The following is a 27,216-nucleotide window of genomic DNA, read 5'->3' on the forward strand; positions in this document are numbered from 1 at the left end:
CAATATACAAAAGAAAAAAAAACACATTTCCAGGTTTGTGTTTGTGTAATCTGCTTTGTGGAGAACACCGTCCCTGTCCTTTTGTGCACTGTACACAATAGCAATTGTGTTTTTCATCTAACTCGCATTTCACTGCTTTTCATCATCTTTTAAATGCAGTAAAGGGAGATCTATAGCCTCGGAAATACAAAGAGAGAGGGTCATTGAACCTGGGAGATAACAGTGACAAGCCAAAACAATACAGCCAGAGTGGCCTTTGACCTTAATGACACTGCTGGACTGTTTCTGGAGTCCATTTGTCCTGGTGTCTGCCAGTGTCCTGACTCTCATTTAAAATGTGCATAGACAGCAGAGGGAGTACAGTGTATTGATAAGAAACGAAGCGCAGAGGGCAGAGAAGGGTCAAACTGTGAATCACTAGAGTTTATCAGCCACTCATAAAACACAGTAAGTAGATGTGACATCACTTGTAAAGCACCACATGCAGATTAAGTGCGTCAAGCCCTCGATCAATGGATCATCAAGACTCTCCAATTAAAGAGGTGGCTGAATACTAGAGGCTCTGTTTGGTGGTAATGATAAAAAAGTCCATTAAAGTCGCTAATTAAATGATAAGCGTAAATTAAAATACAGGTCGAGAGAATGAACTGTGGGGATTTGAAGCAGCGATATCAGCCAGCTGCATGAGGCGGGGGCAGGGGTGTTAGTGGTGGGGACGGTGGAGGTGTTGGGGGTCTTCAACAACTCAAAAACTCATCAATGGTTAAAAATACCTTTGCAGAGTGCAGCGGGGGCCACACGTCCAGCTGGAGCTCTGTGAACAGGGACGGGCTCAGAAACCTCAAACTGGGCCGCACTTTTAAAGAAGGTGCACATTTATAAAATGTGTAAAAATGTATTAAGTATATTATTAATAGTTGCATTATTTATTCAGTGTAGTAAATGAACACCACATAACAACTTAAAATATTACTAAAATGAAATAATATCATTAAACAGCTGATATTTGTAACTACAAATAACAGCTATAGCTCACAGCCATGGACAGATTATGAGGCGATGGGCCCCAGGACACAGGCCCCCCAACCACGCCGCATGATCCCCGGACTGAAAGAGACATAAAAGTTGTTCAGGTTGTCCCTCTGCTCTGTCCCCGTCCCTGTCTGTGATGTGTACAAAAACTCTCTCCAAAGAGCCTGGTTGTTAAGCAACAACATCATATTTTATTTCTTTTCCTGTTTTATACACTATTTAGAAAATAAAACACATAGAATAAATACAAATTTAGAAAGCGACAGATTTTTCGCCGTATTCTCACAGCAACACGTGGTTATTCTTACGGAGCTCTCTCAGGACTAGCGAAAGGATTCACGTCGCAGAATCCACCCTAAAGCAGACTTGGGCCACACACTGCAATGAAACACATAAGACTGGGCATGCAGATGCTGAAGTGGTCCCCATTTACAGACACTGAGAGAATGGATTGGCACATTGATAAGACGTTGAGAACATCTAGAAACATCCGGGGCGGGGGGGAAGGGGAGGAAAAGAAACATCTATATACACGAAGAATAAATAAAGAGAAAATAGGTCCAAGACAATTCTACTGTACAGATATGTCCATCGGACGTGACCGACCTCTTTCCCGTCCTCCCTCATTCACCTTCAATCGTCAGTCTCACCCACGATAAAGTTCAAATATAGTACAGTACGACATGGGATGTTCACCAACAGCAGATTGCACCATTTACAGTGTTACAAACAAACACAAAATATCACCCAGTGGTTGGCATCAACTGTAGTTCCCTTTCAGTGTTTGTTCATAGTAAGGCAGGATACAGCGGAGCTCTTCGAATCCCGTCGTCGAGGTGCACAACAGGTTGTCCGGCTGCCTTGACAGTGGTCACGTATAAAATGAACTCCGCTCCCGTTAGTTCTGGTTTGGCAGATGTGAAGTGGCAAAAAGAGTACGTGTTGTATCAGAGCGCTGAGGAAAAGCAAAAAGGGTGTCAGTGGTATGTTACAAGTTGTCCAGTGAGCGTTCCCGGTCAGTCTTTATGGCAAACATTGTTTTATCCAGGCATGGAGAAGAACACAACCAGAGCTGTATACATGGACTAAGGAGCCGGGAACAGAAATCCAGGACGCAGCATCCAGGATCTGGACCTTCTCCTTGAGGAGGAACAAGAAGAGAGGGATAGGTGCTATCTGACCTCCAAGCAGTCCAGGTACTCCTGGGCCAGGTCATAGCAGAACCGATACTGCTCCTAAGAACAGAACAAAGAGTTTAGTATTAAAAAAGCATGGTTTTCCATAATAAGAGCAAAGAATTTGTATGAATGAATTAATGAAGTTATTTAGCTGGACAGTGCTGTTGTTGCTGGGAACATGGGACTAGCGCTCCTGTCTGTATAAATAAAAATTTAAATATCTAAATATGAAGCTGGAGCCAGCAGCCAGTTAGCTTAGCTTAGCTTAGCACAAAGACTGGAAAAAGGGGAAAACAGTTAGCCTGGCTCTATCCAAAGGTAACAAGCTCACAAGCTGTTTGTTTACGAATTACATGTGTCGGGGTACCAGCAGTGACTTTGCAGAGTGGCTGCTGATTGCCTAGCAACCAGTGGTGACAAGATTCCAGGATGTTGTTGCACCTGGCGATGAAATACTCCACAACATAAGCCCCCATAACACCACAACGTGTAGCTGAAGAAATAGCATGTTGATTAGTGAGCTTTAGAGGTGCTGGTGGTGGACTTTGTTACTTTTGAACAGAGCCAGGCTAACTGTTTCCCCCTGCTTCCAGTCTTTATGCTAAACAAAGCTAACCATTTCCCCGGTTGTGGTTTCATTTTAAAACAGACAGACTCAGAATCAGAATCAATCTTCCAACTCAACGAGAAAGCCAATAAATTGATTTCCTAAAATGTCTAACCACTCCTTTAAAGATTTCCATCTCCAATAGGAACCGGTGAGCTTGGGGCTGAGTGCCACAGGCAGGGTAGGGAAGACAAAATATTGGGAGAGAGCAAAGTGTTGGTTTTGGTCTTTTCATGGCATATTTTTTTGAGTGTAACAAAAACACAGAACACTGCAAACCTCATTCTTTAACCCAAGTCTTGTGCTTTTTACTATGCATCCAAATGCTCATGATGAATATCTGAACTTACTTTCAAGTATTGCTCATGTGAAGCCTCAAAAATGAACTCTACATGTCTGATAGATGCAGTGAAGCCCATGAGCAGTGGGGGCACGTGACTGTGATGATTCATCTGATGTTTGTTTTATTTGTGTGACGTCCTCACTCAAAAGCCACTATGTCTCTTATATAGCTGCTTTGGATCTGTTAAGGTTACTGTGGGTGGAGAGATTGGTAACGCTGTCTCCTCTACAATGGATTTCTCCCTGTATGACGGCTGAATGACTGTCAGTGCTAAATAATGGATCCAGGAAGAGGGCCATGCTTTTTAAATGTACAGGAACTGACACAAAAACCTCAGGTTTCCTATCAAATAAATTCTCTCAAATTCTAGAGACAATTTGTTTTGATTTATGCCCACTCTCCGCTTTTCTTAGACTTTGCTGGCAATACACTGTGTCTAAAATGTAATTCCCAGTCACACCTTTAGAGTCTTTTACTGTAGAATTTCCCTTTTATGGTGTTTTTCTAAACTGATGTAGAAAAATGAATACGTGATCAAATAGTAAAATACATTTGATGTACTTCATGAAAGTGGCTGATGTAAATCCCCTGCCTTCCTGCAGCTCTCCGCTTCCCCGACAGTCCTTCTCTAAAGCAGCAGCATAGTATGATGTGTTGCAGTAAAGAGAGATAAAGACCCCTGCTGGCTCACCATTGTCTCCACCATGTTTGGCTTAGAGTTGCGCAGTGTTTTGGCAGCAAAGAACACGTCCACTATGCTGTGGTGACGAATCATTTCCAGGATCATGGTGCAGGCACAGAAAGTACCGCTTCGACCGCCGCCGTTCCTGCTCCAGAAGAAACGAACAAAGACACACACACACACACACACACACACACACACACACACAGATACAAACACACAGAACGGAAGCATAAAGACATGAGTGACCTAATAAAGATGTGGTACAGCAGCTCAGACAGCCTCTCAGAGGGGGAGCTACAGAGTGAAATGTCACAGTTTGACTGAGCACAGATCAAGCATGCTGTCAGAAAAAGGCCAACTGGCAGACTTTCAAGATGAATATCTGAGTAAAGTTCTCATTAAAATACGGGAGCAGGGACTAAATCAGATATGAGATGTCTAACACACAGCCTGACCTCCAGAGATCAAAGGGCCCTGACATGAAGATGGGGGGACAAATCAAACGGAGGGCAGGTACTGTAAATCAAGCAGCTGACACAAACACTTCATGTTTAATTTTCCCTCTGTAAAGCAGAGTTAATGAGATTTAATAATTCGAGAAAGTATAAGAACTTTTTTTGTAAGTGTGTCGATGAGGTGAATAATGTGAATGTAGTCTGGCATCTTATTAGAATGCAGTTACTTTAGGTTTACAAATTCAAAAATGTTTTACTAAATTTTCCGTTTGGACAAGAATAAAATTCATGAGCAGATGCTGAATTTATGACATTTAAATGTCACCTTAAAAATGCTGGAAATTACATGAACACAGACTGCAGCTTAAGTCTAAAAAGGTTCCTTTCAGTACTAGCCATTAGAGAAATGTATTTACGGTGTACGTGTTTAAGTGGACTCACAGACAGTGGACGATGGTGCGCCCCTCTCCACACTCCCTCTGCCAGTTGTGAACCTGAGCCAAAAGGCTGAGGAAGGCTTTCTTGGAGTCGGGCACGTCGCGGTATGGGGACCAGCGCAGGAACTGGAAGTGACGCACCACAAGCTGGCCTTCCTGAAGCTGCAGGGAGGAAAAAGTGTAAAGAGTTTTTTTTTTTTTTTTCTTACCAATATATCCCAACAAATATGCATTAAACCCATCACACATGCTCCACACAAACTCATTAAAACATCTTTCTGGTTTTCAGCCAGAGGGGATTCTGTCAGCACTTCAAACCTGCTCAAGTCCTGTGGTGGAGCTTCTGTTCTTAACTTCTAATGAGCTGTTAAAGCCACACTGTGTAGCTGTGTTCTCTAACTTGCCACATTAAAATGAAATATTATCAAAATGAATGTAAACATAAACCGCCATGCCATCAAAACTGCTGGCTTCAACGCTGCTTTTTTTTACCAAGCAACGACAGCCACATCTGAGTATGAAGCTAATGCAGAAATGCATTTGAAATGGAAAGTACATTTTTATTTTATATGAAGTTACAATCTTTAGTTACAATAGCTTTATTTTTCTCATTAAGCTTCATTATTCTTCATACTTATGCATGAAGCTGCATTTTTTATGGCCTCCTGGGGGCAGTGCAGCAACATATAATGTCCCTAATTTATATGGCCATCTGATTAAATGTAAATCCAACATTCACTCCTTTGAGCTCTGGCTCTTTAGCTGCTATATTACCCACTGTGATTCACCATCTAGTTGCTAACTTTGATGAGAGTGATGAGAGCAAAATCAAAACATTAGGCTGAAAGATGCTAAAGAGCTGCAGAGGCAGGTTATAGTTCTTTGAGAGATTGTCACTACAACTAACCCTGTTCATAACACACATAGTCGCTTGATCCATTGTTAACATAAAAATTGATTATAGCAGCTTCTTAGACAAATGTTTAAAACTTTGTTTTCTTTATTGACACGTTTCTCAGCCTTTGAGAGTCTGCCACCCTGGTTGCTACCTCAGCAGGGCTTGGGCTTTCTCTTTGTCCCAAATGAAAATTTGACATTTTTGGACTCTAAAATGCCAGAGAGCAATTTACCCAAATCCATATTTCAAAATGTCCCAGAAAACTATTGGTAATAACAGAAAATCCACCTCCTTGTTTATCTCCAGTTTCTTTTTCTACAGTCTGCAGATTAGAAAGGAGTTTGTTCTTCCAGCACATACAGAACTAAGGTTTTCTGTGTTAACCTGTTTACAAATGTCAGTAAGGCCAAAGACAGCCATGGGATGCATCAATAGATTGTGAGAAATCGCACCATAAAGGTACCCTGTGGATTTTTTTTTCATATATAGTTAGTTATGTTTACATCCAGTTTTTCCTCACCAAAACAATATGCTGAATGTTGAATAAATGTCCTTCTTCATAAAACATTTGAAAAACTGAAAAATGCACTGAAAGAGTGGTTCTAGGTCACCGTGAGGGTGAGGTAAGGGTGAGCAAGAGGGTTTGTCAGCTAAAGCGGCCTTAATGACAAGGACACATCTGTTGGACTGGCTGCTGGAGGCATCTACAGGAGGCTGCTGAGAATCTACTGAGGATGGGAGCTTGAAGTGTTGCGACAGTGTAGAGTGGAAGCTGTGGTCGGACTAAATTGCTCAGACAACACCCAGACCCGGGTGTACACACAGACACACAATCCACACATTCAGTAACTCAAAAGCCACATTGAATATGCTGGACAAACCCAAGATTCCCTCAGTAACTGTACATTATAAAACCATGGAGTGTTACAACAGAAGCTCTGTGTGTTTCAGTTTCACATAATTGCTTAAACAAGACCATATCTGCTTATTACACAGGTCCTGGTACTATAAGAGGCTAAATGACATTATTATGCTGTTGATACACTTGCTTTGTTGAAAGTAGGATTGTTCATTCTGACCACTGGGAACAACAAATGCCAGCTGGGACCTAGGTCACCATTCAGAATCATTATATTAGTATCAGGCTTCATTAACCGTCTTAAAAAGAAATGAACTGACTGAGGGCCAGGAAATGCCTCCCACAGCAATACAGAGCTGGAATAGTCTTTTGCTTTGGCAGGACTCGAGCAAACATTTTCGTTCATATCCAATATTAAAGCAAAAACACGTCACTGGATGAGAAAATTAAACATTTAAACAGCAATTTTGCCATCAACGCTGTCAAACTGACATTTCAAAGATTGATTCAGAGTTTACACTTGGATATTAATGTTTGTTTCTTAGCTGCAAAGAAAGCAAAATGACAGCAATTACATCCTTTCATTACGTCAAGTCAGAGAAAATAGGCTGGAAAATGTGGAGGAAATAAATAGAAGAAAACTAAGGAAATGTTTGGTTACTAGGGTAACCCCAGTTCTCTGAAAAATGAATGACCAATCACGGAAGCTCCACTGCTACCACTTCTGTCAGAGCAGACCAATTATTTGAGTTGCATGGGCCACAGTCCTTCCTTTAAAATCCCCTGCAGCCACCCCCACAGCCCACTCAATAATATTTCTTCCACATGTCCTACACACACAGGCAGGGTAGTGCTGTTTACTGTTTAACAGCTGGTTACTCCTCCTAAACCTCTTATTTCTGTCCAAACAGATGCACAAGGCCTGAACGTGACACAGTGCATTAAGCCGCCTCTTGCATAACACATCCAGAACACTGAAAAGAAATTACGTCCCTCGCTTCACACCATCTCTCGGATGCACACCACTTGCTGCCACCCGATGAATGTGTGGATGGCGCCCTTGCTGTCTGAGTTGTCCTCAGAGGCAGACTCTTCTCATTTAGAATGAAACAGTGTACAGCAGCACGTTCAGCCATGGATGAGACAGTGCATCTGCTCCCAGTGCCACCCCCCCACCCTCCAATGCAGCCCCCCCCCGAAAACTGTCAACAATGCATTGGGTGTCACTGTTTTTCTAAGTACAGGCTCACAGCACAGGAATTCCCACATTCTCAGCAACCCAAGGAACGACAGACCATCAGCCCTGTCACAGGCACAGGCAGCACATAGGAAAATATTGTCCAAAGATGCTAACACCCTTACTAAGACCCACAGCCTGTAAAGGGTTCAGAACTGCTTCAGCACACTTGCTGAATACCCATGAATGATGGCCAGAATGGTAGAGTCTGATATAGGCTACGCCCTGAAAAGAAAACCTCAGAATTTTTCTGTGTGCTGGATATATGCTTTAGGGAACACAAACATCTTGCACATCTATAGATGTGAACCAGTCACCTGGTCAAATTAAGCCGCCGACTGTTAACACCACGCCACCAAGAGTTGGTGGTTTCACAGCAAACTGAAGCCTGTAACCCCTGGCGATGGTTGTCGACACCCAGGGGTGAAATGATTCACGCACTGCGCATTTGGCATTAAGCCAATTGGTGCAAGCTTTGCACAACACATTCCCTCTTCACTATGAACTGATCCCAAAAGTGCTATAGAGCACAGAAGGAAAGTGTGTTTCTCCATCACTGCATCACTGTGAACAGATTGAACATGGCGGGTTGTTACATAGCGCTAACTGGGATAAGTGGGGGAGGGGGGGACTCCTCTTCTCCTCTCCTCTTGGGAGGGAGAGAAAACTGCCAATCTGTCCCAGAGAGACTCATGGCAGGGATCTCTCTGACCGCCAAGTCTTTGTTGCCAGTAACCACAGCGTCAGTGGACTGTCTCTTCGTTCCATCCAAGGGGTGAGATGACCTGTTCGATGCAGCACTGGGGGTGGTAGTGTCAGCAGTAAAATAAGTTTTGCCCCAACGCTTTTGGTCATGAAAGCCCTGATGATAAGTCCCTTGCTGCTTTGGGATCTGAAATCTTGAGCATTTAAAGCTCCTCCTGGTCCCTTTCGTCACCATAGCCGCAAAACTTTGGCAGGATGGTGGTAGCTGGTGAGCTGTCAGGGAGCTGTCTTGCAGGGAAGGCAGAGGTCGAATGGCACACCCTGCTTCTTCTTCAGGTCACTAGCCTGCTGCATAGCCTCCTGAAAGCTCTTAGCCTGTGTCAGGTCCACCAGGGAATCCTCCTCTGTCTGCATGTATATAGTGCTTTTCTAGTCTTTTTGACAACTCAAAGCACTTTCACATACATTAACACATTGATACAGTGCTTTCCATTCGGTATTAAAGGATACTTTGACATGCAGACATGAGGTCTATTATGACACCAATTTCTCCCAAATAGCCAGACGTGGAGAACCTTCATCATGAAATTTTTCTTTTAAAATACATAATTGTCAACACAATAAAGTGCAAAGAGTGAAGGAACTGAAACCACTGTGCTTTTTAGGACTGTAAAGAAAAGTATTTCTTTGCATGTTTTATACCAAGAGATGGCTCCTGATTTAACGGTGATTGGTTCTATACAACATCTTCATAAACTGGACCACAGAACTCTCTGCTTTTTCAGCGTGTGGCGGTTCTACCTACCCGGGTGATGTTCTGAACCCGGAAAAGACGGATGATAACGTCATCGTCAGCCGTCCTGGACAGAAGCTCCACCGTCATGGGCCCAAACTGCTGCAGCCCCGGCTCAGGCCAATACTGCAGACATGGCTGAGAAGGAAGAGGCAGAGGAGGAGGAGGAGGAGGAGGAGGAGGAGGAGGAGTAGAGGAGAGGGGGTAACAGGTCATCATTAGCCCACACTTGCTTGAGGCAGGACAAATCATTATGTCAGCAGCCAGTGATGGTGAAGCCCAGTAACAAGACACCTGAGTATTGACGGCAGAAACAATTAGCTTAAATGACAATGATTATCTACAAATAGCAACCGTAAATTAAATGAGCAAAAAAACAACCCGATTGTCGCCCTGAACAATCCCTCACATAAGCCGTGTTCACCTAGTTTGAATTATTCATAAGCTGAAATCATTACCATTAGCACATTATAAATTAATAGGGTAGGAGACCTTGGCTGTGCCTGGGAGAGATAAACAGGAAGTTAAGACCGAGAGGTTGGTGCTCACAAAAGCCAAGGTCTACCATCCCCGCTGTTTCAAAGATGCGTCCCCAGGCCAATAGGAGTGGTTAAAAGAAAAAAAAAACAAACACAGGGGAGGGGTGTTGACACACTAACGTGTTCTGCTGTGACTTTGGGGTTGAGGGGACCCCTGGAGTAGGAAGTGATAATGGCATTCCACAATGACAGAAGGGTATTAACAGGTGACATTGGGCAGGAGGGGAGATAAATATTTATACATGTAGACAGGAGACTGACAGCCCCAACTCAGGAGGGCAAACTGAGAGAGTGTGTGTGTGTGTGTGTGTGTTGGAGGGATGAACTGTTAATCCACTGGCAGCGAGATACAAAGAAGGAGAAGAAGAGAATGACAGAGGAAAAAGGACAGGTTGCAGCTGACAGGCATGGTGGAAATGTTGAGCAGGAATCCGACATGACACAGTGACTGAGCGGCGATACGGGGATGGCAGAACAAACCCACGCATGAGCAAACATGGAGGGAAACGATAAGAATGTGTTAATGCCGTGACAGCCTGTGCAAATTAAACGGACGACGTGCGTACAGGATGGATGCTTTGTGGCAGAACACCAGTTAAAAGGCCAGACGTGATGACCCATTCTCACTGTGCTGAGCGTCACATTCACGTCTTAACAGAAGAGCAGAGGGAAATGGATGACATGTTGTCACTATTAGTGTCCACATGTCACACCATAAAGATTGTATATGAACAATCATCTTTATTTATGAATTTAAAAAAGGATCAGATTATTATTTTTTCACTTAATTATTACTTTACACTTTATAAAACAATCAGCTAATTAATCAAAAATGAAAATAACCATTAGTCGCAAACTGAGAATAGACTTGACTTTTATAGACACAAACAATCCAGGATGTGCACACAGCAGAAACATTTGGAGGATGCCATGTTGCCACAGTGTCATGGTCGCTTATACAGTGATATTTTCAGCATATAGAAATCAAATTCCTGGAAATACTGTTTATTTATATGTGGCAGCTAGTAGCAGTGATAATGCTAACTGAGCGACTAGTGACTACCATCAACAGACAGCAGAGGCTCAAAGAACAGGAGTACCATTCGCATATATGTAACTGAAAATCTCCTAAGCTTTGGATCTAACAGTAATTCACAAAGCATTTTAGCACTAAAAGTTCCTAAGTCTGAGAGAAGTTAGAGGCAGTCCAGAGGACTCCTAAGTCACTAAGACACGTTACTCACAGTCAGTAATGTGCTGCAGGCAACACGTCTTACTGCATCAGTGTAAAAATACAATAATGAACTTTTAAAATGGCAGCCAGTTCACACTGAAACAGCTCCGAAACAACTTGAAGCAATCCAGTAACACCTGAGAACAGCTACCAGCTACCTGGACACTAGAAAAATGCAGTTTTCTGTGCTAATGAACTTAGAGTATCTCTAAATAACTGGTTTTCTGCTGGAAACCAGTTATTAATCAAACCAAAAAGGCTCTTCAGATCCCAATTTGTTTGACAGTTCATGAAGCGCATGTTAAATAATCACAGACTGCATTAAATACAGGTGATTTCACAACTGTTGCTGGATTATCCAGTAAAATTGGTTCTATCTATCTATCTATCTATCTATCTATCTATCTATAGGCAGAGCTTCATTCATAAAATACTGTCAGTGTCAGATTTCATAAGAATTATTTATAAGCTACACAGGATCATGACGAGAGACTCTATACAGCTTGTCCTATTACCTGACTAATATGAAGGTCGAGCGAATGATTACCTGTTTTGACATCTATTTGAGTAAGAAACCAAAGGTGCACGTCAGACTGAGTTTGAGGTGTATCAGAGTCTTGTTCAAGCTTGGATGAAAGTATATTCTGCCTCCTACACAGCAGCAGGAGAGCTCCCTGTCTTTGAGAATATCAAGATTTACGAGGCAGTTGTTTGATGTCTATGGGAGGAGGAAGGACGAGCATTTGCCGGCTAAGTGGACAGGAGTTAAGAGGCTAACAGCTTTCTGGTTTCTGCTTTTTTCAATAGATTTGCTCTGGCCTTAAACTTGCTGTTTGCCTTACACTGTTTGGGACTGGAGGGAAATTGGCCCAGACAGTCTACATTGCGCATATCTTCTTTAGGCAACATATACCGTGCATTTCTCAGGCGGGGAAGCTGCTGGTGAATGAAATCAACTTAATGGTTGAGATACACCTCAATAAGCTGAACTGAAAACTGTATTATTACAATACATTTTTTGCAACCTCACTTAGAATTAAAGGAAATTAAAGAATTTTGGGTCCTAAAAAAATGTGGTAATACGCCAGAAAACATTCAGAAACCCTGCTCTAATAAAATACTTTGGAAGTATTTGTATAATTAGAGTGTATGTAACCGTACTGTGTGGCACTAATCAAAATCCAGCTGTGTGATGCTGTTGTTCCCCACGTCTAAAATACAAGTGGCAAGCTGGTAAGTTGCCAGGAAGTTAGGGCTCAACCTAATGAGATTAATAATAAAATGACTTCCCCTTTCAGGATAAGTGTAAACAATTAGAATCTGCAGCTGGTTTATCTCCCCCTTCCTCTCTTCTTACCCAGGCAGAGTTGGACTGGTTGAGCTGGTTGAGCATCACCACTGAGGTGCAGCCGTAGTCGTAAACAAGCCTCCAGAAGTCGGTTGTGGTGCCGGGCAGCGGGTGCGGCGTCACCACGAAGGCGGCAGGCCTGAGGAAGCTGTCGGCGAGCGCGGCGTTGATGTAGTTGTTGCTCTCTCCCTCAGTGGTGATGAGGAAGGCAAGGGAGCGGTCTGGCGGCAGGACGTCCATGCTGCGGTTTTTCTCGCGGTTCCTTGGCATCAGTGAAATGCTGCACTCCTCCACATCCAGGTGAGGAGTCACTGAGTTCAAAGTCTGAGGGAGGGAGAGGGGGAGGAGCCGGGGGAAGTGAAGAAGACACGAGTGTGCAGAGAAGATAATTAGAAAGGTTGGCATGTCTGTTTGAGAATGTGTTCACATTTTAGATGCAGAGATAAAATGAAAGACTGAGAATAAAGATTATGATAAGAGGAGACAGACGCAGCGGAACAGAAATGGGATCAAAGAGAGATGGACAGAGGCAACGAAAATATTCTCTACTCAAACAGCCTGACTGTCAATACTTGACAAGCACAACTATCTCCAATCATCTCTGGGAAACTTTAAAACATATTTATTATCAGTCAAAAGCCCCACAAGACTTAATGGATAAAAACACATTTAGCACAGTCTCATACATTATGAATAAGCACGTTATGAAGCAAAGGAAATTGAAATGAACAGATTATCTAACTCGCTTCGTATTGTGAATAACTCCCCACTGGTTCAGACAAAATGAACAGTACCAGCTCCTAACTGGAATATTACATCTATGCTACAAGTTGCAGTGATGAGAGGTGGTCTGATTGGATAACTCATCTGAGCAGCACTGAAGAAAGGGAAGTGTGCAGCATGTGCAGGGGAGGAATTTTAACCAAAGGTCACTGATCAATAACATCATTAGAAGTGCCATTGACTGGACAAGACAATAGAATTACATAAATTTACATGATCTTAGCTGAACTCTAAAACATCTCTTCTGAGCACAATGGCTTTTTCTGTTTAAAGCAAACTAATTAGATAAACAGCTCTGGCATTAGTGGCTTTCACTCTTATTTCATTACATCTAAGGAACAGAGGAAGTAGTAGCAAGGCTGGTGCAAAATAAAACTAGAGACCATCTTGCGATGGGATCACACCAGCCACAACGTCAGCAAGATGAGGATATCGAAGAGGTACCACATTTAGACATCAAGCACTGTGGCTGGTCAGCACATGCTGCAGTAGAGCTTGTTGGGAGCGAAGACAACATGAAGCAAGTGGCGAACATATCCCAAAGTAAATTAAAGAAAAGTAAACCGTGCTATTGTGGGGATATATTTAAAGCATGATACAGCCTGATCATGTACGATACATCCATCTAGTGCTGCAGTGTTGATATCAACGGGAGAAATCTGACATGAACTATGAATCAAAACCTAAACCTTTCTGGTTCACATAGGCGGTGATGCATTTTCTGCTAAGTCTGTAGCTGCTGAAATTTTTTTTTTATTTTTTTCTAAACTTTTCCATTGGGTAATATACATTAAATACAGACATGGGCACAATTGTTTGTGCAAGATGCTAAAAAGAGAAAACACTTATTAGAGGCAGCAAAAAAAGTAAAAACAAAGAGACAAATTGCTGATAGACATCTCGGGAACATCAGTTGAAATGTGCCAGTTTTAGCTCAGCAGCTGATCTGCACATGCAGTCTTGTAGTGGTTCAAAGGCCTTTACATGGTGGAAACAACAAAAGGGCTTTGAAGCAGATAAAGCTTCCTTTGGATGAGTAAGATAGAAACCTGCACCTTGTTAAGATTATCCGGTGCGTATCTTGTAATAAACTCATTAACCATGTACATGTACATGTGTCAATATTGTGTTTGGATGAAGCTGGTGTTAGGTCTGCCAGCTACTTAGCTTTATCCAGTAACAACCACAGATGAGTTTGCTCTGTAAATAGGATTTTAGACTGTGTCTATTTTGCACACTGTGTAAAAGCAAACTGGTGTAACTGTGTGGCTGAACTGGTTGTTCTCCCATATTTGTTGTGGTTTGATCAATATTTCATGTCAACATTTCCTTTTTCCTACCATACAGGGCAGCAACAAAATGCTACAGACTTCAGGGAGTGTGATCAATCAAAACCCGTCACACACAGACACTAATACAAGCTTAGCTGCAAATGATGCGTTAGTGTGAGTTACCTGAAACTCCTCTCTGAGCTGCGAGGTGTTGCTCTGAGAGTCAACCTTCAGCATCTCCTTATAGATGAGAGCGAACTCATTCACAGGGATTGCAGTCTCTCCGCACAAACAAGCCTCCAGGATGGCATCATGGATGAACACGTACTGCTCCTAACAGACAGAAAGCACTGTCACAGTCCCCCCAAAAAAACAAAACCCCTCTCTGCTCTTATGAGCATCCTGACTGTTAATTGCCCACTTGTGAAGCACAATGCTAAATTTAATTACTGCTGTTGAATGTTGACTAATAGTCATAATTGTCAGGCATTCTTCATATTGCCATGCCCACTCTTCGGCATTATTTCCAAGCGGAAAATTTGTCTATAAACGGGGTAAAAAGTGCAGAAAACAGAGATCAGAGGAGCCTACATGCTGCCCACACACAATGTCTGAATAACGTCATGAGCTGTGCAATTAACGAGGAAACTGGGAAATTTGTTTTGACATCCAACCAAACAAAAGATCAAAGAGGCGAGGACACATTCAAAATCACAGCCATAAAACTGCCCCTCTTCCAACTTATTTATGGTTTCTAATGTGTTCTGTAATTGCAAAAATATGTATTCAACTGGTAGATAAGCTCTAGCTGAAAGGTGAAAGGATGAAATTAAAAGGGAGATAAATACCATTGTTTTGGTATTTACTGTACCGTTTCCACTTCCAGACTTGTTAATAAGAAAACATTTTTCAACTACTTTTAAACTTTTAATAGTTTTATTGCTGAAGTGATTCACGTCTTCCTCTGGTCTGTTTGATTGGGTAGACCCGGAGTTCACACTAAGTACTCGGATATCTCTCAACTGTGTGTTTATTTACACAATTAAAACAAGTATCTCAGTACATGAAAAGTTGATACTTGTCTTTAAGTCTTAAAGTATCAACTTGACAGTCCTGCTCTACACGAATATGACTTCTTCGAAAGCTTTTAACATAATTTGCCTTTGTAAATGAGTGTAGAGTAATGATTATATTAAATGGCCTTCAAACCATAAACGTTTAAACCTTTAAATATTTTGGCTTTCATTGGAGACTTGTAGAGAAAGTATTATAAGTGGTGGGACGTACATTCAGTTCTAGTATACTTAAGTAAGATGTTGAATATCCTTGCATTTTATGCTGCTTCGTGCTTTTATTCCACCACAGTTCAGATGGAAGTAGAAGGCAGAGGAAAACCTCTGATGAACACATGATATGGTACCTTCCTAGAACCATTCAGCAGATACATAACTCCAAATGATGAATGAATGAATATTGTAAAAATTGTAAAAAAAAAATAGCCAACTCCAGAAAAATGAGCCTTAATTTCCTGTCCATACTTGTACTGTTACATGAAATGTTTTATTCTGAAGTATTCTGCAGTGTGACATTTTACCCAAGTAATGTATCTGAACACTGAAAAGAATAAAATTCTAGTGCAATCACGTACAATACTGGTAAAAGTGATTAAATGTGTAATACCAGTCGTGTCACGTGGTGGAGATCAAACCTGTGAATTTTAGGTTAAAGGTTCAGCACAGTCTCTCTAACCACGTTGCTTGCCCGCCTACTCACTTCGGTCTGGATCATGTTGATGCGTCGTGAGCAGAGGGTCTTGACACAGTTGTAGATGTCCACCACTCCTTCACACTCGGCCATATCCAGCATGACATCCAGCACAATGTAGCAGCCGGTCCTGCCTGCCCCCATACTGGTGCGGAGGAGACACAAGAGGGATCGACAAGCCTGAATACATCACTGAAATGAAAAAGTCTCTGCGGGGAGCCTTTGGCAATGATTGAGATACTCTGCCCAAAGTCAAGTATAATAAGGGGCTTTGTTCTGGAGAGAAATAAAGGCAATACAGTGACCATTGTGTTCTGGCAGCATAAAAAACCTAAGCTGAAGTCTGAAAGTTAAAAAGCTTTTAGTTGGAGATTGCTAAGACGTTAAAAAAAAAAAAAAAAAGCCCTGTATACCGGCCTTTGCCTTTCACGTGTGGGTCTAACACCTCTGTAAAGGTAGGTGTGGGTGTCTGTGAATGCCTCAGTGCTCTCCAGGTAAGGCTTTGTTACTTTAAAAACCATCTGAGTGTCTGCACTGGGATGCGTTATGCCTCAAGAACACATTAGTCTTTATAGTTTTTTAATTGTTTTTTCAACAAAAGGAAAGAAAACCTCCCTGCAGTGTATCAATATTGTTTAACAAGCACATAATTACTGTGATTGCTGACAGCAACTATTGTTATCTTCGCTCTTTATTCTTATTTTTCTTCTGTACGTTTGTGCTACTGTGCTACTGGCTCATGCTTGCAACTACAAACATGGTTCCAAAACTCAAATGCTAGGGGATGTTTATGAGATAACTGCTATGACTTTTGGTGCTGATATCTGAAACAGTTCACTGATTTTTTTATTTTTAATGAAATTTTTCTTTTTAATTTCTTGTGATCTCTTAATGTTTTGTTTCAGCAACTGTGAGGTGTACACTAAAACTTCTGCTCAGTTTTTCCATTAGGGTGAGCTATAAGAAAAACAAAGATTGCTTAATACAAATTGCTATTACAGGCAGATGGTAATGGCTTGAAACATGGATCCTCTTTTAAAATGTCAATGTGCTGATATTTGTAACAGCCGATTCTAATCCACATTAGCTTGAAAACCGATTGTTTGTGTCGCATAATTAGTTATTCATTTTTTAATGAGAAGTGCATAAAATCACCAAACAGAACTGAAACCGCTGAAATGCTTCATATAGTCACAAATCGCAGTGATAGCGACACTGTGCAGACAGTTACTGATGTTTTGACATTTATACTTTCCATTTGATACTGTCAGTGTTTTCGGCAAATTTCTCAAATGTAGGCAACATAAAATGTCAGTAAGAGGCCTAACCTGTTTGGTTAAGAGAGCTTTGGCGTGTTTGCTTGGTTAGTTCAGCGCATGGAGGCTGTTGTAAAAGCTGTCAATCCAACTCCGGTGCAGACTAAACAAGAAAAAGACCATCTAAAGACGTGGGACTCACTTGTTCCTGAGGATGTTTTCACACCTAACCTGCTTGTTATGGATAAAACTAACTCTGGTGCTGTTTGCTGTGTGGTCTGAAAGCAAACAAACCAACCACAGGAATTTTGTGGTATGTGGCTTTAGGATAAATTCAAAAGCTAAATTATAAAATCTAATCTAGCTAATGGAGACTGATCCTGAACAGAAATCTTCTAACTGATCTGTGTCCACTAATAAGCCGACCAGGACCCTCCTGTTCAATCTGTCACGGTCTGGTTGTTCAGACTGCACCAAGTTCAGAGACATGGAACAGACGCCCTTAGCCTTTTGATTTTTCAATTTTTGGTCTTTCTGCTGAAGCGGAGGCTCGTTACAGAGAGCAGCAGTATGACTCGGGTGCTTTGTCTACAGCAGAGGAAGAACTAGTGTTCCTGTCAAAGTGTATTAGAAAACTCCATCATCATTTATCTCCTCTTCCTTTTAAGTTTTCCATTTCAGCCAAGCAAGTTTTGTTTGCAATATTTCATTATCTTTACATATTCCAAGTTTTTTTTTTTAAGCAGAACTTATATAAAAGACAAATAAAACTGGCATATGAGTAGAATTCCAGTGGAAACTGGACAAAAGCTTCTTTTCTAAGTTTAACATCAAGGTCCAACAGAAAGTAAAAGTCCTTCATTGAAAAGGCAGACAGTATCATTGATTGTCAGAAATGCAACTTTTCTCCATCTTTGTGAATTTCTTGCTGGAGTGTGAAACACAACATCCAAACTTATTCTATTTTTGTTTTTATCTCTATTCTGCTCTCCACCTACACACACACACACACACACACACACGCACACACACACACACACACAACACCGAGAAGCTGAAAGTTATTTCAGGAAACGCGGAAAAACACAAAGTGAAGAACAAATAAACAGGGTAAATTGTATTGGAATGTGTTGAACATCGGGGAAATATGACATTAAAGACATGAAGAATAACTGAGGCTAGAATTATTTTTATACCGTGACACCTGTGAGGTGTTCAGCTCATTATCTGGATGCAAGGTGATGAGTTACCTGCAGTGGACCACTACAGGCCCAGCATCGGGAGGTGTTGAGGCTTTGACCCGGCGCAGGAAAGCCAGCAGGCCAGTGGCGTGGTACGGCACGCCGTGCTCAGGCCAGGAGGTGAAGTGGAACTGGCACACCTCGTGTTTAGCAGGGTAACCTCTCTATAAGAAACAATCAGGAAGATTTAATGAGGTGCTATTATTATAAGAACAGAAATGTTTAGAGGAGCACACAAATAGAAACCAATTAAGCAAAGGTGAAGCTGAATGAGAAATATAGACTCAGTTGGCAGTTTATTAGGTACCTAGCTGAAAGGAATGCAGTCTAATACAACAGCCCTGCAATAGATCCTCATTCATGATGGTTATAATGTTCAGCTTCAGCTGAAATAGTGTTAGAGAGGTGCTGATTCAGCTTAATGATCATTCTCAGAGGATGAACTGCATCATACAGAGAGTTTCTGTTATTTAACCTGCTCTCACTGATTTAAACAGGGTGGACAAAATATCAGAAACACCTGTCCCTCTAAAAGCAAACAGGCTCCAGAAAAACCATGAAGTTGAATCAACACATCTCTAAAAGTTTCAACACAGACTGAACATATAAACCATTATTGCAGTACTGCTGTATTCAGGGGCATCAGTCTCAGCCAGGTGTACCTAATAAACTGCCTAATGCATTGGTGGCTACACATGACAGAGAGGCTACACATGACAGAGAGGCTAGGGAGTTGAGATAAAAATAATTTGAGAGTATGACTCACCCTCTCCATGGCGAAGGTGCGCACAGTGTACTCCGCCAGTGTCTCTGTCTTCAGCAGTGTTATCTTAATGTCACCATAGAGCTCAGTGTCATCAGGCCAATACTTGCAGCACTTCATCTGGACAAACAACAAACGGCTGAAGTTTAGAAAGGTTCACACACACAGACAGACACACAGACACAGACACACACACACACACACAGATACACATGATCTACCTCAACACTAGACAACAAACGTTCACACAAACCGAGATGGCCACAAGCAAACAAACAAACTGCAATGCTTTAATCCTATCGTGACCTTTCCAAAAATATTTGGACTTCACTGCATCTGTTCCAATCACCTCCACCATCAGACCTGAGACATAAAAGCGTTGACACCGAGGTAAGATAAGACATGTTTTGATTTGATTTCTGAGGGCATTTCCCATTCCTGGAAAAACAACTTATAGTCAGTGATTGGTGTTATTTTTCCTCCACACCCTTCACTGTTAACTTTTTAAGAGAATGGCTGTTTTATTTTTCTGTTGATGCATTGTGTTTTTGTGGCGTCAACATTTTCTTCTACTGCGGGCTGCATGGCGTCAACACTTTCTACTGCTTCAGGCTGCAGACTAATTTTCTGATCCACAAAAGCTATATTTTTCTCACTTATAAAGCCCAAGAGAGGCTATACAGAAGTCGCCTATGGGGGATGATAGTTGCACTGTCATGGGAAAGAATGAAATGCTAAAAGGTCACTCTAAATTATAGGGGTATTTTGTATTTTCATATATTTCCCTGAGTCTCTGTTAATTTGTGACCCCTGCCGACACTTATTTGGCTGTGAGGCATGTCTGTTATTTCAGTTTCACAAAATATGATGTTATACCATTTGCATTTTTGTTTATCAGCTGTTTTTAGGACGGAAACGAGGCTAAAGCTAAACCTTAAGGTTGTAGAAATCTGCTGAAGGGTCACTCCAGCAATTCAGCACTGCATGCCATACAGTTGGGGTACTCACAGGAGATGAAGTACAGAATCTATGTAGCAGATGCAGAGATATCCTTATATTCATCGACTGTGCAACAATTAACACCAATAAGTGGTGTTTATGCTGTGACTGAATAGTGTAAGTGTTTACTGAGTGGAGATTTACACATTACTTAATTAAAACGAGCTGCACCACTCACAGTGGTGTTTACGTATAGATTAGTTGTCACTAAATATTCACACCAACTGTTGTGTAGCTAACCAAATTAAGCTAACAAACATGACATAACCTTGCCATTATATGCTATGACTTGTTCAGGAGTAACATATCGAATGCATCTGCAACCTGCAAAAAGCACATTATACCTGCAATTACAAAACAATAAAGACCTAATAACAGTGAGGTTGGCATGATACAGATACAGATATTGATATTAATGCATTTTTTCTAAGTCATACTTATTTTTGGACCCTAAATGCAGCCTAGATACGACATAAATGTTTACTAACTGGAGAGTTTCACCATAAATATCGGGTGGAGTTAGGATGTAAGTAGTTACTCCCAGTACCTGCCAGGTGTACCTGTTGCATAGCTAACTGAACTGACCAAACAAACATTAGCTTGCTCACACATTATGACCCAGAGGAATAAAGGAACAAAGCTAAATATGTAAAGTAATGTAATATCTGACCCCACATTTGATGGAATGCAGTTTAATAATGATGTAAACTGGGAACAATTTAAAGTATATATCATAAAAAATAATATAATATACCTCAAATTACAAAACATTAGGCCAATAATATCAGACTAAATGACTAAACATCACTGGTTAGGATAAGATGACTGGACATCTCCCATTTATTATAAAGTGTAATGAATAGTATTAAATCTGAAACATCTTTCTACATGTACGCATTTAGAAAATAAAAAAAAAATATTGGTTGGCATCCACAAGCTGATTTTTGTAGTTGTGCCTCAGCTGGTGATGATACAGTGACTTCCTGTTTACATGGTTAGCTGCTTTGATTGGCCAGTGCTGCAAATGTTTCCTATCAACCAATTTACACATTAATAAAATCTTTACTGGCTTAAACATTCCTGGTCGATTTAGTAGCTCACTAGTTTGAAGTTACCTATCCAAAGCAACAAGCTGTTTTCACAAGCTAAGCAGTACTCCAGATGATGAGTAAATATTTAAAATTGATGGAATTCCCCTTTAATTTGGTAGCTAAAGTGTAAACACCTTTGTGCTCAATACTAATAAGAGTTCAGCCTATATTCTGTATCTTCACTCATCACATTTTATAAAGGGTATGTTTGGTGTATGACACCTGTCATACACATTTCGAACACTGTGTCAGGAATAGTTAACAGAAAAGAGGCCACAGCGTTCCTCCGTGGGCCTTCATATACATCAAAGCTTTGACCTTGGAGCCCAGCCACCCACGTAAAAGGTGATCACTCATGATCAGACAGCGGCAGCCATTTCCTTCCACAACGCAGAGTGCAGCAGCTCTTCTGATATATAATAAATGATAAAGGAAGCTCCAGAAATACATTCCCTCCATCCATCTTCACAGAGGCTGGAGAGGTCACAGGACAAAGGGAAGAGAAACCTACCCTGCCCACTTCCACCAGCTTGGTGATCATGACAATACTGAAGCAGTTCTCCTGCCAAACCATCCGCCAGAAGTCATAGATCATCTCCTGCTTGGGGCCTGCGGAGGAAGGGATATAGAGAAGGGGGAGAAAAAGAAGCAAGGAGAGAAGGTGGAGGAAGAGAAAGAGAGGAGGATAAAGGGGGGGGAGAGATGAGCCATAAGTCAGAGAAAATAGCTGCAATAACCATCAATGTAGAGGCGCTGTGTAATCCATGCCAGGGACTAGAGTAACAATGTGTCATTCATGAACTATTGCCCGCTCTGTGTTCTGCTAATACAACAGAGAAATGTCATTTCAATACACCCACAAATCCTGAGCCATTGTGCAAACAAGCCCGCCTATTGCCTTTTCCCAGGCAGCAGTGGCTGACACAAATCACAGGCCCCCCAAAGAAGATGACACTTTCATTGATTTCATTACACTGTGGCGTTGATAATATCACAAGGTCCTCCTTCACACTGCCTCCCCTGCCAAACGCACTACACCTCTTTCAGTGAATAAGATGTCTATTCATTTCTACCCACACAGTTTGTTTAATAGGAATATTATCTGGTCCCCTGTAGCTGACCTAGATGACTCTTTTTAAGATCAGGTTGCACCTCACCATCCTTCTGTGGGATGGTAGAGTGGTATATCTTTTAACGCATCACTATATATGTGTTCTGTTTGTTTTTGAATAATTTACTGATTTCAGATTTGATTGTTGTCTCATACAAAAGCAACCCAAAGGTCTTTAGAGAATGAAGACAAGGAAAAGCTGAAACATAACTTGAAATTAAAAACAAAAAAAAGTTCAGTAAATGCTAAACTTAACCATATTTATTCTATATTTTCTCTGTTTTTTCTCATAGTCAGCAAATCCCACAACCAAAACCAACAATGAACGTGTTAAACTAACACGTGCTGCCTGTGCATTTAAAGCCTTATTCCTCTGAGCCACTGAGCTCCATTGTGGATTAATCTGCTGCTGAAAATAGTCCCCAGAAAACAGTCCTGTTACTCGTGTTTGGGTCACATTTGCTAAAAACTGCTCCCCCCAGCTATTTTTATATTGCCCACACTAAAAATGTGACATTGCGTTCTTTTATGGGCTGAGAGCGGGGCGATTATGCTTCTACCTGGACGACAAACAAATTCAAGCATGTGTTTTCTGCTTCCTGTGATCTCCTAGCTGCCTCTGGCTGTAAAATTTTATCAAGTACTCGTACTTTTCATGGGATTTGCTGTCAGTCAGACAAGTTAGGAGCAACACCGGCCTTGTCCATTAAATTCAACTGCATGATAAACACTTTAGTAGGGATTTGAGAATCAGCGTAATATCACTGATTGTACTAGATATAAAACTTTTACAGGAAGGCTAGCAAAAGGGGGCACTGCAGTAATCCACCAAGATAATAAAAATAAGAAAATAGTCCTGGATAAGGCAAAAAACGTTGCTTTTTGTGTTCACAGGTAATCAAATACAATGAGGTATATCGTAAAGCTTGTTTCTCACTGCTTCTACTGCAACAGATGTCCTAATAAGAGGAAAGTATGCATTTAACTAAACGCCTCAGGGCAAACATGCAAAGACCAACAGAGGCTGAGAAAGATGACAGGAGGAGGAGGAGATACAACCTTGCAAGCCTGTTAATCTGTAGAGCCTGACAAAGGCTTTCCCTTCACAACTGACAGATACTGATCTTTACTGTATTCGACCTGTTCACATCTTAATACACACAAGTGGGTTTCTACTTTAACCACTGTTTTCCCTTCTCGTCACAGGGTTGTTCACAGCTCCCTCCCCTGTTAGCGATCACCGTGCCGCTTTCTATGTGTATATTAGTGATACGAGATGTTAATTTTTCAGCAGCAGCAAGAAAAGCCCACTAATGCATCGCCAGAGGGACAGGGCAGTCACTTAAGAGATGGATGATGTGTGATCCCAGCAGCTGGGTGAATCTGTATGCATAGCACAACATGCAGCCGCTTTGGACTGGAGCTTTCAGAGTGTGCTTGGCATTTCTCCTCCCCATCCGCCTCCCCCTCATCCACCTCCTCCCACTCCCTCATCTCTGGACATAATAGAGAGTCAGCCCAGAGCACCTGCTGCCTGCTGCAGAAGCTCAGCCGCCTTAAGACTCATCTAAGATACAACAAATCAACCCCAACCTGTCGCGACAGCCAACCACACAGGGCTCGCTGCCTGTATACGCAGAGTGACGTTCAGTATATGCAGACTGAGTGGCAAGGGACAGTTTTAATGATTCAGTGTATGTATAGTATGTGTGAAAGTAATGAATTACAGTTACTTTGAATATTTAAAGGCACAACAACCTCACGCATTTCAGAGCCAGATCACTGAGGGACCCTGAACAAACATCAACAGGCCATACATGTTGCATTGCAATGCATGGCAAGGTGGAGAAAATGTCCCAGTAACACGCGACATACACTCAACACCTGTACACCTGCTTATTCATGCAATAATCCAATCAATCATGTGGCAGCAGTGCAATGCATAAAAACATGCAGAACAGGCTGTTTGAGTAACAAAAAAAATAAATGTCCAGTGAGCAGCAGCTCTGTGGAGGGAAACTCCTTGTTGATAAGAGAGGTCAGAGGAGCTGGTAATCAGACTGGTCTGGTAACTCAAGTAACCACTCTTTACAACTGTGGTGAGAACAAAAGCTTCTCAGAATGAACAACACGTCCAACCTTGAGGTGGATGGACTACAACAGCAGAGACCACGTCAGGTTCAGTCCCGGCTGGTGGTGGTATGTTTTCTTGGTTCACTTTGGGCCTTAATACCAATCAATCATGGTCTGAATGTCTCAGTCTGTCTGAGTATTGTTGCTGACCATGTTCATCCCTTTATGGCCACAGTTCACCATCTTCTAATGACAGTGAGTTCAGTGAACTTCACTGGCCTCCCCCAGTCTCCAGACCTGAATCCAGTAGAACACCTTTGGCAGCTTGAATGATGTGATGAATCATGTCAACATAGGGCAGAAGCTCAAAGGAAGGTTTCCAACATCTTGTGGAATCAACGACACAAAGAACTGAGGCTGTTTTAAGAGCACAAGCAGCTACTGATGTGACAGTGAGCCACAGTAGGAGCACTCTGAACTACAGTAAGGACAGATACCAGAAAGTACATATCATGTTGAGACTCACCCACACTGGATGCTGACCCATGGGCACTGGGTTACACTATGTCTGCACAGCCTGCATTGCACAAGTAGCAGCAGCCTCAGTGCAGTACGAAGGATAAGTCTGGGCACAGCATTGAGAGTAGGTGACCTGTCTTTTGGCAGCTCTGAGAGCCCAGCACACCATCACCCAGGTTCCAAAAGTAAAACAGAAGAAAACATTGCTCTGCTCTTGTGTGTTGACACATGAGCCATTTCAGGTGCGTAGTCGTCTCTCTCACACATCTGATGGAACAGACAGCGTATGCTTTTAAAGTGATCCTAGCATAGTTTCACCTTTCAAGTCTATTTTCTTCCATTTTACTGGCATAACTAAAGTGACTATATGTTGAGCTCTGTGGTGCTCCAAAAAGACGGGTCACCATCATGACACAGAGGTAGGGTGGAAGCTGCTGCTCTGCTAATGTATGCTGGCACGACACTTCGTGTGTAGACGTGGTTGGGGGGGGGGGGGGCGATGGCAATTTTACTGGAAAGCTTGTGATTTCACTAGCTCTCACAGTCGTATCTGAACTGACAGGGATGAAGTGCAAAACTATGAAAATAAGATGCAGCCTTTAAAAGGTACCAAAGGCTTTCCCTCTCAGTTGCTTTTGAAAGGAGCAGTGTATTTGCTATTTCTACTGCATCCATCACAAACCAGGCAAAATCTGTTCTTAATGATCAGTGTAAGAAAATGTTTGTTATGGTAATCATACAATCCAATGACTCTGCATGCAACTTCTATCACCACGGCCTTTTAAAGCATCAACAGGCATGCTGACAAAATATATAAAAGCATATACGTTTCACTTGTGATTACAAAAATCATACCCATTTATGCATCTGACATTTCAGAATCTTTACAACTGTCAAATGTTGTTAACAGGGTTATTAGAGGATGAACAGTCAGTCATCAGAGACCAGCAGAGGTACTGTGCATTATAGTAAATTTAAAATTTAAAAATTTAGAAACAGATAAGGTTTTTGAAACATATAAGATAATGCTACAAGATACTGGATAATGTTTGAAGCTTTTAATTTATTTAATTTGCAAATGCTACTATATTACACTGTATTATATTATACTATTATACTGTATGTATGTTGTATCATACTATTTTTCAATTTCGTGCATATGTACATACATGCAAGATTCCAGCATGGGAATATGTCAAATAAAAGGAGTATTGTTGTTTTTTTTTTAAATTAAAATAATCAACATTCTTTTCTATGAATCAAAGAAACTTTAACATCCTCTTTGAATCCGTAACTTTAGCTCCACTGTAAATCAAATTTCACCAAGTACTTGCACTTGAATAGCACATTGTGGCACTCTTCCCACCTCTGCCTGTACCCGTGTATGCAGCAAGACTTTGTGAGCAAAATGTGAGAGAGAGGGAGAGAAATTTTCAGAGGTTACTTTTGTGAAGTGGTAGAATGGAGAGCAAAGTGAAAGATGGAAAGAAATCAGAGGGGGATTACGGAAGTGAAAAACATATTTCCTGAATAAACAGGATCAGAGCTGGGAGAGAATAAAGAGAATGTCTTGCTCTCTCTCTCTCAGTCTCTCTCTCCCTCTCTGTGTGTGTGAATGTGTGTGTGCTGCCTGGGGAATACAGCCTATATAGTGTATCAAACCGACATCAGAGAGATGGTGCACCACACATGCAGATGGTGGGGAGGAGAGACACAAAAGCAGAGCTTCACAAAGAGCGACAGTCAGTAGTGTTACAGTGTAGATTGACTGACAGGTACAGTCGATTGTTATGGGAGTGTGCTTCTCACAGATGGAGGAAGGCGAAGCTTTACGGTGGAAATCCAGATGTGAGCATGATGCAACACAGACTCCCTCTTGTTTACACATTAATAATTCAGTAAACTCATTTTAATCTTGTCAGCTGGGCTGCTGTGTACATAACGCCACAAACAAACGTAAATATTAGCAGTCAAACACTGCTGCTGGGTATTTCA

At 41.6% G+C, this 27,216-nt stretch overlaps 1 protein-coding gene across 1 annotated transcript in view; it reads right to left on the reverse strand.

Annotated features, from left to right (window-relative positions):
• Positions 1–1,342: 1,342 nt before the first annotated feature.
• The window catches only part of ptprua (protein tyrosine phosphatase receptor type Ua), a 172,320-nt gene continuing 146,446 nt past the window's right edge, over positions 1,343–27,216 (reverse strand). Inside the window, exons 22-31 of the mRNA XM_041052949.1 lie at positions 22,030–22,127; positions 19,432–19,548; positions 18,675–18,829; positions 16,178–16,313; positions 14,588–14,737; positions 12,360–12,674; positions 9,242–9,367; positions 4,742–4,899; positions 3,852–3,987; positions 1,343–2,267 (exon numbers count right to left, since the gene is read on the reverse strand). Coding sequence (XP_040908883.1) covers positions 2,205–2,267; positions 3,852–3,987; positions 4,742–4,899; positions 9,242–9,367; positions 12,360–12,674; positions 14,588–14,737; positions 16,178–16,313; positions 18,675–18,829; positions 19,432–19,548; positions 22,030–22,127 — 1,454 coding nt within the window. The 3' untranslated portion in view covers positions 1,343–2,204. The remainder of the gene's footprint in view (positions 2,268–3,851; positions 3,988–4,741; positions 4,900–9,241; positions 9,368–12,359; positions 12,675–14,587; positions 14,738–16,177; positions 16,314–18,674; positions 18,830–19,431; positions 19,549–22,029; positions 22,128–27,216) is intronic.

Source organism: Toxotes jaculatrix, chromosome 13 (assembly GCF_017976425.1).
Source record: "Toxotes jaculatrix isolate fToxJac2 chromosome 13, fToxJac2.pri, whole genome shotgun sequence".
In the NCBI taxonomy this organism is placed as follows: Eukaryota; Metazoa; Chordata; class Actinopteri; family Toxotidae; genus Toxotes; species Toxotes jaculatrix.